The following is a 13,687-nucleotide window of genomic DNA, read 5'->3' as shown; positions in this document are numbered from 1 at the left end:
ACCTTCTATATGAAAGTCTCAACATTCTCCGTAAAACCTTAACAGTTTTACACTTCAGCCTGTGTAGCTCAGTGGATGTGGTGTTTGCTCACCACGGCACTTGACCTCACGAAGGAAGACTTCTCGGTTTCAAATCTAGTCGGCGACTAGAAGAAATTTTTCTAAATATTTTTTTCGACTGGTTCCTGAGTTAGTTGATCTGTGGTACAGGCAAGCAGATTTTTTCTCCCAGAAACTCTGGTTTTTCGTCCCGTAAACTCAAGATAATCGACCGTAGAACCTACATTATTTCAGACATTAAATATGAATGTTAGGGACCACGAGATGGCGACACTTGTTGAGCTGTCTCTCTTCACTGTGTGACACTTAATTAGTGATAGCCTTGGGTCTGCTATCTCTGATTGAGTACCAGTGGAGATTTAGCTGCCCACTCATTCTCCAAAAGGTAGATAGGGCTAAACGGCCTCACCTACTCCCTATATACGGGGAAAAAAAAAAAAGGCGTTAGCTGATAGCACTTCAGAAACAACCTTTGTCTTCTATATTAAAGCATCTGAAGAAATAACTAAAAGCATATGCACTGTTAAAAATCACATATCAGACTGAGAATCCTAAAAAAGAAAAAAACTTTACTGGACCCATTTCTGTATGAACTGGCAAGCAATAAAATTCTTTTTCAGCCATAACCAAAATAAATGCTATATGGGTTAATGACTACAAAAAACTTGGCAATTATCTCTTTATATGAAGATATCCTCTCTCGGTCTTCATATATTGAAGACACAGTTTTACTCCTGCTGTGTTCCTTTCCTACTTCATGAACAGCCAAAACCAGCAACATTCGATGATATTCTTTTTGCTTTCACACATGCTCAGAAATGCAACTGAGAAACCTCTGCTCAAGTTCATCACAGTGTATCACCATTACTGCTTTCCGGCATTGGACTTGAAATGATAAAGTTCCCTCTTCACAATGCAAAAAAGTTTACTCAATTATAATTTCATTATGAAACAGCTAGAAATTATAAGTTCATCATTTCACATTCTTTTCATACTGAGTTAAGTTTATTTAATCGTTCCTGATATTATAGTGGTGACTTTTGCTTCACTTGCTATTGGCAACATTTTGTAAACAACATTTGTTTAAATACAAACATCACCAGTATTACAAAACTTTTGACAGCTCCTGCAAATTCACAATTAACCTAATATCTAATTTAAATAAATTTACTTTATATCTAAGCAAAATTCAGTATCTAAAAATCAGAATGACATCGCAAAATGTCCTGCTTGCGGCATACAAAAGCAAATGTTTAACAGCTTTACAAATACCATATTATTAACTTATGATTTAAACTTGTGGGATATTACGCTAACCAACCGGCCTGGTTGGCCGAGTGGTTAGCGTATCCGCTCTCCAGCCAAAAGGCTGCGGGTTCGAATCCCGCCATGGGCATGGATGTTTGTGATTGTCTGTGAAAATACTAGTGGTGGTCAGCGGTAGATGACGTTGGTATAGATGATGAAAGTAGTTGGTGGATGTGGTGGAGGTGTCCTCCCTTGATGAGTCTTTGGACTCCCTGGAGGTGTAATAATAATAATATCTGAATTTTAATACAGATATTCTATAACCTCCAACTTTACCTGGAACATTGCATTCAATGCCTCCTTTGGCCTTCCACCAAAAAGACATCAGAATAATTTTGAAGAAACTGGATACCAAAAAGGCATGATGGCATCCTGCCAATTTTGCTCAAGAGATGTGCTCCTGAACTAATGTATGTTCTTTATCTTTACACTATTATACTGAACTAGCATCCACCTTAAAGCATGGAAACAAGCCTATATACAACAATTCCCAAAGAAAGAGACAAGATTCTACCATCAAGCTAAAAACTTGTTGCTGTTTACATTAAACAGAAGACCATACAGTCAACAGCTTTAACACCTGGAAAACTGTCAGTTAATCAATGACCATCACTATGAATTCTGCTAGTCACAATCTTCTCACCTGCATTACCATCTCTGGACACATGCCATGAATGGATTTCAAGCAGTGTGTACTATTGCACTTGATATTTTAAAGGCATTTGATAGGGTTTGGCATCAAAGCTGCTCAGCAAATTTCCATCCACCCTATGTAATTGGATTGCCAGTCCTATCTCTTGGAATATTCACTACTCGTAATGTTGGAGGATGGTCTCTCCATTCCAATTAATCCAATTTTTTCTCATTACTCTGTTATTTCACCCACCCTCATCCCCAAAGACATAAGTGACCATCTCTCACTGACCTCAAATTCGGTTCATAGTTTTGCTGATGGTAGCACTCTCCATTCCTCCTACTCACATGATAAACCTTTCACTCCTTAAAATCTCAAGCTTCAAAGACCATCTGTAAAATATTCAGAATTTTAAATTATGATTATTTTTAAAATAATCATAATTTAAAATTCTGCATATTTTTACAAATTGTTTATGTTAGTACGTTTATTAGTTTTGGTTTCATAACACGCATTGTCAGCACTTGCGATGTGCCCGTTATTGACGTTATTTTGTCAAAATGAAATGTCAAGCAGTTAAAAATTTGTGTACTTACTGTATTTGGATAGTGGTGTTACTTTCAGAAATTTTATTGTAGTTTAAAATACTAAGTGTTGTGTTTTGTGAAGACATTCTCTTGTCACTAATGGAGACAACGTGTCAGCCATTATACTTAGCTTCTCGCTTGCCACTTTCATGAAGTGTGCATGTTCGCTGAGGAGTTTGATGGATGATTGACAGCTGACAGAGAGCGTTCAGTATCGAGGTAATGGGAATCAACAAGGGAGCATTCGGGGAGAAAGGAGAATGCTGATTGACAGATTTTTAGGTTAGGAGGAACTTAAGTTTTTATGTGACAGTCGGAGGAAAATTAATAGTAGATTCCAAAAAAGGAATTGTGGATTAGTAGATTCCTTAAAGGGAATTGTAGAGTTATGAGTTTTTAAAGATTTAAAACTGTCAGCAAGTGTTGGTAAATAAAGGAACATATTGCAATCGATGTTCTAAAGGAATGTTCGAAGAAACGCTGATTGGAAGATTAATAGCAGATTCTGAAAAGGGAATTGTAGAACTGAGTTTTAAGGTGGAAGACTGTCAATAAGTATTCATAAATAAAAGAAGACATCATTAATGACGTTCTAAAGGAACATTCGAAGAAATGCTGATTGGAAAGAATTGCATGAAGTGAAAGTGTTTATACTTAGGTGAATTCAGGATATCTACACTTCAGTGTCAAGAAGAATTAATGTGTGCTACATGAGGCTTTAACAGAGAAACTGGCTATGTACATTTTGTTATTGTGTAAACAAAGTGTTTAGTCTAGTAAAATGAGATGAAGTATATGTTAAACAAATCAGTAATAGATTGAGTCAGAGAATGGCTAATCTTTTAACTGTGAGTTTATTTAAAAGGCCTTTAGATCCAATTAATTTTGTAATTATGTATTTTGTTTGAAGTGTATATATTGTTTTTGTTTTATTAAATGTGTTTATTTAGTCTTGAGTCGGTGATTTTTTTTGGATTCTGAAAGAAAGAGTTAAAGTCATTGCACCAATCGAAGTGAACCCTTGTGCATATATAGGTACACTCGGAAATAAAAAAAAAAAAATAATTGTTAGAAACAGATCAAATAATACAATTAGTCTCATCTCTATAATAATCTCAAAACAAATAACACATCCACTATCAGTTTCATAAGAATATGCAATTTACAGGCATAGTACACTGGACTCTTAATCTTAGTTATTTCTTCCATAAATCCAAAAAACCACCATCTACTATTACTACCCTGAATACTGATCTTTATACCATCTTACATTTGGATGATGACAAACTAGTCACCTTTAGTGCTTTCAATTTTGTCTTTTTACTTCCTCTTTTACCTTTAATAAAACTCAGTTTAACAATGAAGATCCAATCTCGTTTCATGGACTGACACTTATTCTTAGCCTTTCCTGGCATACCTACATCACCTGTGTAGTATCTGTGGTCTCAAAAAAAACAAAAAAAAACTTTGCTTCCTTTTTCATCTAAGACATTACTTTTTATCTGTCTGCCTACTGATTGTGTACTAATCACAAATCCACTTAACCTAGGAATACTACTGTCGCATTTTGGATAGTGTATCTATGACCGCTAAAAATTCTTGATGCTGTTCAGAAGAGGATTCTGCTAATTGACAACTCCCCCCTCTCACACTCTCCAACTGCTGTCTCACAGAGGGTCAGTTTCTGCATTATCCCTCTTTTCCAGATATTTTCATGGTGCATTAAGTAGAACAGGCATCCTTCATGCCTCACATTTCTACTAAACCTATAGCAACATGATTAAGTCGCTGCTCAACATCCTTTTACAGTTGATTTGTTGCCTCACTGCACCTGTTACTTCCATTCATCTTTTATTCCATCTACCTCATTTCTATGGAAGAGCCTTCCTCATGAAGTATTCTCCAAAGACTACAAGCCCAATCTTCATGAAGAATACCAACAGATTGCTATTATCTCAAATGCTATCCACACAGCATTAATTTGCTATGGACTTCATAGTTTCTTGAGTGATGATATAATAAATAAATAGAAATGCCTTAGCAATATTAAGAATAGCACTTGAAAATTTCCAAACTTTTCGTGGTATTTATCTGAAGTGGGCAACATAAGCAAGAACATCCCTGTTTATTTTCAATGGTGGAATCTATATTGTTGCTTATGTATTAGTTGAGAGACTTTTAGAAGCTGTATTTTAACAGTTTTCTCCATTACTTTGTCAAATGAACTAAAGTGATGAAATTGGATGGTAATTTGATGGCAAAATTTGTATTCCCTTTTTATTGATTGAATATGGGATAATTTCCAAGCCACAGGATAGTTAACCATTGGAATAGGAGTGAACAAAAAAAGAATATAGACATTTGTTTTTCATCTTTTCCCTACCAAATTAGGTGTCTGTCATGGCCAAGTAACTTGGCTTTATACAATGCTTAATTAAGTCTGTGTTGGGACAGTTAATGCTGTCTGCATAGACAGTTGTCTCTTTGCATATATTTTCTGGTGAATTTGTCTGTCTTGCATAATGATAAACCTGAGAGAAACAACTAATCCACCTTGGTTGAAAAACCTTTATTAAAGGTTATTTGCTTCTTAAATGGAATTTCAGCCTATATATTAATCCAACCAAGGAGTTAACCTTTTTTTTTTTTTTTAATTAATATATTTTATATATAATTACCTACATGATATTTCACTATTTAGGATGCTTTCTCTTCTTTAGTCTTCCATCTTTTGCTGCTCTTAGCAACCTCAACAGCACTACATTACCTGCAAGTTTTGTATTAAAACTTCCTGATCCAATTCCTATGTCACTAGGATTAGTTCGCAAGATTCAGGGAGTTACAAGTAAGTTGGATATTTAATTTAGTGAAAATATAGTTATTAAATTATTGTATTATTATGGCCTTTATGCAAAGATATTATCCTTATAATCAGCATTTTAAATTAATAATAAACAGTTTCCATTTGAAAATAAATTATATTTATCTTCCAAAAAAATCAAACTGACTCACAACAAAAATATATTTTTCTGCAAGTCAGTTTATATTTACAATAAATATAAACATATAATACATATAAATATATGCAAAAATATTTACAAATATATTTTTGTATATATTTTATTACTAAATAGCTTAAGGAAATTACAATATACAATAGAATATACATTAAAATAAATTTTTTTTAATATACTTCCAATATTTTGGCAACGTCACGTTGCCATTATCACAGGAACTTAAATACAAGACACGTGCACGCAAGCACAACAAACAGTAAATGAGGAACGAAGCAGGAAGCTGTTCTTTCTCCTAAAAGTCCTGACGGTGCCCCCTAGTGGGCAATGTTGGTATTATTGGCCGATTGGGCTGAGGGTCTTCTGTAGGTTTCCCAAATTTGGGGCAGTCTCATGCAACCAAATTTGTTTAGGTTTGGATTGTTTCTTAGGGCTGAGGCTTATTCCATGAATAGCCTTTCTTATTTGAATTTACTATGGTGTATTATCGTAGCTTTCTTCCACCGTATTCTATGGCGGGAATCCAGCGCATGGTCTGTAAGACCAGAGTGGCTGTATTGGTGAAACCGGATGTAGTCCTTGTGTTCTGAAATTCTGATATTAGCAGTCCTGGTTGTTTGGCCAAAGTAGGCCAGCTTACAGCTGCAAGGGACTTGGTATACACCAGGAGGCCTGGGGGGGGGGGGGTCTTTATTGGAGCAGATAAGGGATACCAATTTTTTATGAGGTCTGTAACAAGAAGTTAAGTCATGTTTCCTTAGGATTTTTGTAATTTTTTCCAAGGTGCCTCGGATATAGGGAATGGTGATGGATTTAGAGTAATCCTTGTTGCGAGGGGGGGGGGGGGGAGAGTATTGATTTCAATATTTTTTGGATTTTTTTTGGGGGGTAGCCATTGACTGAAAAAGTGTTGAGAACATGGTTTAGTTCTGTGGTTAGGGCATTGTCATTTGAACAGATAAGTTTAGCCTTGTTGTGTAGTGTCTTAATGACTCCATATTGTTGTGTGTGTGTGTGGGGGGGGGGGGGTTGTTGGTGAATGTATAGAAATTTATAGAAAACCCACCCTGTATGGGTGGGTTTTCTATAAACTGAAAAAACCAAGGTTCCATCAGGCTGGTGGTTGACTAGTGTGTCTAAGAAAGAAAGGAAGGCAGTTGTGTTTTTCTTCTTCCAGGGTGAACTTGATTCTGGGGTGTTGGTTGTTTGAGTGTGTTAGGAAGGAGAGGAGTGCATCGGAGCCATGTGGCCAAATAGCGAATACATCATCAACATAGTGAAGCCGTATGGTTGGTTTTTGTTTGGCAGAGTTTAAGGCTTTCTCTTCAAAAGTCTCCATATAAAAGTTGGCCAAGGATGGGGAGAGTGGAGAACCCATGGCTGTCCGGGACAGCCATGGGTTCCGGGACAATTGCCTTCCTTTCTTAGACACACTAGTCACCCACCAGCCTGATAGAACCTTGGTTTTCTCAGTTTATAGAAAACCCACCCATACAGGAAGATACATCCACCTACAATCCCCCCCTTCACAACAATGTGGAGTCATTAAGACACTACACAACAGGGCTAAACTTATCTGTTGAAATGACAATGCCCTGACCACAGAACTAAACCACATTCTCAACACCTTCTTAGCCAATGGCTACCCCAAAAACCAAAAAATATTGAAACCAATAAACGACAACCTCCCCTTCCCCTTCGCAACAAGGATTATTCTAAATTCATCACCATTCCCTATATCCGAGGCACCTCGGAAAAAATTACAAAAATCCTAAGGAAACATGACTTAACTTCTTGTTACAGACCTTATAAAAAATTGGCATCCCTTATTCACTCCACTAAAGACCAACCTCCCCCCCACCTAGACCTACCTGGTGTATACCAAGTCCCTTGCAGCTGTAAGCTGGCCTACATTGACCAAACAGTCAGGACAGCTAATATCAGAATTTCAGAACACAAGGACTACATCCAGTTTCACCAATACAGCCACTCTGGTCTTGCAGACCATGCGCTGGATTCCCACCATAGAATATGGTGGAAGAAAGCCACGATAATACACCATAGTAAATTCAAATACGAAAGACTATTCATGGAATCAGCCTCAGCCCTGAGAAACAATCCAAACCTAAACAAATTTGGTAGCATGAGGCTGCCCCAAATTTGAGAAACCTACATCAGAAGACCTTCAGCCCAATCGGCCAAGTATACCAACATTGCCCACTAGAGGGCACCATCAGGACTTTTAGGAGAAAGAATAGCTTCCTGCTTCGTTCCTCATTTACTGTTTGTTGTGCTTGCGTGCACGTGTCTTGTATTTAAGTTCCTGTGATAATGGCAACATGACATTGCCGAAATATTGGAAGTGTATTAAAATTTATTTTAAAGTGTATTCTATTGTACATTGTAATTTCCTTAAGCTATTTAGTAAGAATGTATAAGCCTTTCCACGAGAAGTATATATTTTGTCTGTTGAAACCCCCCCCCCCCCTTGTTTTTGAATAAGTTTATTATTAACTTCATATAGTATTCATTTTTTGAAGTATTCATTAGAATGGAATCTTGGTAAACATCCTCCTGCCATTCCTAACATGCAATGTTTAATGTCCTCTTTGATATTTTGCTAGTAATAAATCAGAAAAATCTTGGCCAAACTTCATATCAAAAAGTTTTCTGGTTCTGATGTCTCCAATTATACTGAAGATTGTTCTGCACAGTTTACTCCTGTTCTGTGCCTTTTTCCTTCTCTCCTGTTTTCCATTGATATCTGTCCTGCAGCCTACAAATTAGCTCATCTTCAGTCTATTCCTATGAAGGGCAACAAATCTTTGTTATCTAATTTGAGCACCTCTGTAGCGCAGTTGAAAGAATGACAGTATATTGCACCCTTCGATTGTAAAAGTTCAATTCTTGTCATGACGGGTAGAATCTTTATGAGTTTTTTTTTTCAGTTGAAGGTGAGTTGGGTTTTTTTCATCCTGCATACAGACAAAAAATACTAGTGGTACAAAAAATAAAAGTATAGCCAGAGAGTTGTAGGGTAAGTGCCCTCCCTCAATGAGTCTTTGAACTCCTTGGAGGTGTCTCGAAATAATAATAATAACCATCCAATTTCATTTTAATGTAATGGGAAAAGCAATTAACACTCAATTTCTATGCCACCTTGAATCCTATTAACTACTAGATGATTGCCAGTATGGATTCCAACACTGTTGATTAACTGGGAATCTTTTTGCTTATTTTATTTTGTCCACCTGTGGACAAATACCATGGAAAACTTTGGAAAATCTAAAGTGGTTGCTCTTGATATCTGTAAGGCGTGTGACTGAGTTTGGCACAAGGACCTGTTAACTAAATTCCTATCATATGATCTGTCTTCTGACCCATGCAACTGAGGTGCCAGCTTTTTCTTTGACTACAAATCCAATTCAGTTTTGCTGATGACAGTATGCTGCACTCCTTAGTCTCATGTTTTATACTGCACTAATTATCAAAAAACCTTCAAAATATCAATTCTTGGGATCTTGGCATAGACATATATATTGCTTCCTCACCATCTAAAAAATTAGGTTTTCTCTTTTGCTTAAGACACTGCTTTAGTTCTGAACAGATTTACTTCTCTTAACTCTGTGCAAGTTACAGATCTTTCCAACAACTGAATTCTGTTCTCTTTGTAATTTGAGATAACCAATCACTTATAATTGGTTACTTCCAATTGCAAAGAAGAAGGGAACACAAGTGATAAACATTAGTCAGCTTTAAAGGAGGTGTAATATATAGATGTGTCTTCTATTATTCTATCTACTTCCTTACTTAGTATTACTTCTTGCCCTCCCCCTTTTCTTCTGCTGCTAGATAGATCTTGATTTAAGATCTATCTGGCATGGCAATCCCTGAGCAATCGTACAAAAATCAATTAAGAAATTTATTTAATTTCCGACTGTGCCACTTAATTGATCTAATTTATGTTAACAGTCAGGGCGAGAAGAAGACAAAATGTAATCTTACACTTCTACACAAATATCCTAAAAATGCAAGTTGTGGTTCGCCGTTATATTTTACTCCCGCAGGTTCGTTAATTATTTTCGAGATAGTGCATTGGCTTAGGAATTAGAATCAGGCAATTGTAAAAACAAAACATATTTAATTTGACTTCAAAGACATGATACAAAGCATAGAAAGAATGATTAAATACTAACTTAAACAAAATGCACCATATATCACACATTAACTCACTATCTGAATATCATAGATGATAACACTTTTACTGGCAAAATTACTCAATCTTACTTATCACAGAATATCCTCTATGGGACAAATATAGCTCCTAAGCATACACAATTGTCATAAGAACGTTAACACATTAATTCTCTTCCATTTCATTTTTACTTCTTAATTAAGGCTAATTCAGATATTGTATCAAGCATCCTGAGAATCAGACAACATTAATAAAACAAGTTCTTCCTAAAACAAAACATTCAGTTCATATATAGCCGCCAGTTAACAATTAGCCTCTTTCTTTCTATTTACGATTTCTAGACAATCGTATCACATACTGCAAAACAAAACAAGGGCTTACTTGTTAACAATTTCCTGAGAGGAAAGTTCGATTCCTTAATGATGCATTTGGCCACTTCTATCAGGTCAAATCCTTGATAGTCTTCCTTCGATTATGCACTGGAGTTCTACCATGGCTATCTGCAGCCTAGAGCAAGCGGGAGGCAGAAGTATATCCGGCAGCGGGAAAAACTATCATCCTTCTACTCCGGAAGGAGCCCTTGTAGGTGCTGCGCTAAAGTCCAGGAAAGGTCAGCCACAGGTCAAAAAAAGTGCTGAACCACATGCTGTATTGCCCTTTTATTCAAATCACAGTTCTTTGTTTTCTCAATTCGGAACATTCCAGGATTAGCCACGAGCAATGAATGAACCTACGTCATCGCAGGCTGTTTGCCCTTACGATCTTTGTGCCGCTTGGCGCTAATCCGACTTATGTCTTTTTAAGCTCTTAGTAACATTTCTATAGTGCAGGTGCACTTTTAACAGCATATACATCTTTACAATTCTTTTATTATTGCAACTACGTAGTACATTCTTATATTTTATTATTCTAGACAAAAATTTAATTGTAAAATAATTAGCAAAAATTTGTTAAACAAACCTTATTTCTCGCGATATTTTACAAAGGCCACCGTTTTCTCTAAAAAAATTAAACTCAAGGTTTAATTTTTTTGTTCTTTGCTTCCCTCGTTCTCTGGAGATGACCTTGACTAGTTCCTTACACTTTCAATTTTCAAACCTCTGTTGACACATACGACAACTTGCCACATAATTGGCGATATCATTTTTCATTCCTTTCCATGTGTAGTTTTCACTAATCTGGTGCCATGTTTCATCAAATTCCCTATGTCCGTTAGAATCATGGAACTGGTAAATTATCCATGGAATCACGTTTCTTGGGACAAGAACCTTTCTGCAAAATTTGTCAAGACTCCTTCTTGACAAGAGAAGTCTGTCTGTCCAGATAAAGCGTTTTGAGGGATATTTGATTCCTGGGAATATGGTCACCTCTTTTAATTTTTTTATATGTTCCTCAACTCAAATCATCCCTCAAATAATACGGGGCTTGCCCCAGGTTTGACGATGAGGAGGTTTATAGAAGACTTTACCTAAAGTCTCAGTACTGCCTAGCTTATTCATGTTACTGTCTTCTCTCTTAACAGGGTCAGATACTGCAACACTGGAGATCGTATATGTTTTAGTAACCATTCCCTTTTTTGTGACTTCCATTTTCTATAGGATTATTGGAAGAGTCATTCGAGTCAAATAGGTACTTATTGTTTTCTTTCTTTCTCTGTCTATTCATCTTTCTACCATTATTTACTGGCTTGGTTCTCTTGTCCACTTTTTCTGCCTGAGACCTAGGATTGCTGCTGCCATTTTGTGCGCGTTTAATTCCCATTAGGGAAATATTCCCTTTTTGGAAATCACATGAAAAGCCGAAAATCTAATCCCAAAATAATTTGAACGCTCAGACGAGAGGACATAGGAAGAATTGACACTTCTTGGGAAATGTTCAAATTAAACTCAGGTAACTTAATGCCTACTTTTATCTTTCTCTGAGTACATACTTCAGATTTTGAGATGCCTGTTAGCTTGATTGGCTTTCTCAGCTCTATCACGTTATTTGTGATACGGGTACATACTCTCTTGAAGAATGACCTGGTTATAGCTGAGACGTGGAACCCAGTATCCAGTAGGATATCACAAGGTATTCCTCCTACCAAGCCTTGAATAATTGTCATAGAACTATCAGGTCTCTTCTTATTAAACATGACATTTGATTCATATCTCATTCCCCCCTTTCCTGACATGGATTAAATTTAGGGTCTATCATTTTGAGCTCGCCTAATTCTTTGATAATGGCGTCTAATCGCTCCATTACCGGTTGATGTAACCTCTCTATTTCATGCTTAATTACCAATTTTACTGACTTTATGTCAAAGGGATCAGTTACCTTCGGTTTGGTGATCAATTTCTCTTCAGTTACAACCTTAATATGAGCCATGTTCTCTAGGTTTATGTCCTTTCCTTCCACTTCTCTTGGGGGTTTTTCTTTCAGCATATCAAGAACCTTTTTTGAGTTACAAGTCACTCTATTAAACAATCACCTACTTGTTTAATAGAGTGCATGTTTAATAGACTCTTAAACAATCACCAAGTAGGTGATTGTTAAAAAGTCACTCTATTAAACAATCACCTACTTGGGGATAGAGGCAGGATGTATATCACCAAGCCTTTCCTCTCTGTCTCTGACTGCAAGGTAACACTCTTCCAAGTTGTTTATTTTCTTTTTATATGTTGTTTCTTTTAGTTCTTCCCTTAATCTCAATCGAAATTGATGGAAGACTGCCCAATCTAAATGTGGCTTATCCTCCTCAGAAACACTCAGACTACTTGCAAGAGTTAGTAGTTTATTATAGAAGTCTGTAACACTTTCTTTGTTTCCTTGCCCGCATTTCTGTAATTTCCAAAGATTGGGGTTCTTACGTTCCTCACTTTGGAATACTGAGATATTAAAGTATCCTTAAACTTTGAATACTCTAACGTGTCTCTAAGAATAGGGGAAGCATTTAAGATCTTTGCTTTACCAACCAGTTTGTTTCTTAGGAGAATCAGTAACTGGAAGTCCGTCCACCTCCCAGTTTTTCTTAATTCCTCTACAAAACCAAAATAGGAATGAATGTCATCATTTTCGTCCCCAGAGAGCGATGGAATAACAAGGTGAGGATTTACAGTCCTAAAAAACTCCTTGTCATTCATTCTTATGTCAGTGCTAGTTACTTTACAATCAGTAGTATCACAATTCATATAATTTCAATTGCAAAAAGGAAATATTCTTACTTGCTAAACTTTACCTGTTCCTTAATCCAAAACTATCCCAATCCACTTCACTTGAATTTTATTATGTGGATTTTATCCTGCCAATGGCTGCGGCATTGTAATATATTCACGTCTTCTATTCTATCTTATTCCTTACTTAGTATTACTTCTTGCCCCCCCCCCCCTTTTTTTTTTCTTCTGCTGCTAGATAGACCTTGTTTTTAAGATCTATCTGGCGTGGGAATCCTTGAGCAATCGTACACAAATCAATTAAGAAATTTATTTAATTTCCGACTGCGCCACTTAATTGATCTAATTTATGTTAACAGTCAGGGCGAGAAGAAGACAAATGCTGGCATAAATTAATATTGTTCTCTTAGAACCTGTAATTAAAGAAATACGTCACAATATAGTTATTTCTTTAATTCCTATTTAATTAAAAGTTATGTAGAATTAAAACGATTTTTTTAATTAATAAACTAACAACTGACGATTTCCCTCACACTAAAACTAGTGGCTTTGTCAGGGTTTAAAATAAGCACACAAAATATGTAAAAACATGACAATAAAGTTGTCCAAATGCGGACATTCATCTTAAACACAAATGGGAAGTCATGTTCCATGTGTTAGCTGTCTTCAGACAAAAACTGAAGGTGATTGTTGGCAGAATTGAAATCCAAGATGTTGAAGGATTTAATGAGTTCCAG

At 36.2% G+C, this 13,687-nt stretch overlaps 1 protein-coding gene across 1 annotated transcript in view; it reads left to right on the top strand.

Annotated features, from left to right (window-relative positions):
- LOC150100021 (uncharacterized) overlaps positions 1 to 13,687 on the top strand; it is a 266,152-nt gene that overhangs the window by 189,527 nt on the left and 62,938 nt on the right. The window contains exon 12 of the mRNA XM_090403196.1: positions 5,310 to 5,434. Coding sequence (XP_090259322.1) covers positions 5,310 to 5,434 — 125 coding nt within the window. The remainder of the gene's footprint in view (positions 1 to 5,309; positions 5,435 to 13,687) is intronic.

Source organism: Typopeltis vanoorti, chromosome 13 (genome assembly GCF_054136105.1).
Source record: "Typopeltis vanoorti isolate ZY-2024b chromosome 13, IOZ_Tvanoo_1.0, whole genome shotgun sequence".
In the NCBI taxonomy this organism is placed as follows: domain Eukaryota; kingdom Metazoa; phylum Arthropoda; class Arachnida; order Uropygi; family Thelyphonidae; genus Typopeltis; species Typopeltis vanoorti.
Note: the sequence above shows the minus strand (reverse complement) of the source record. Positions and strands in the feature narration are given on the sequence as shown.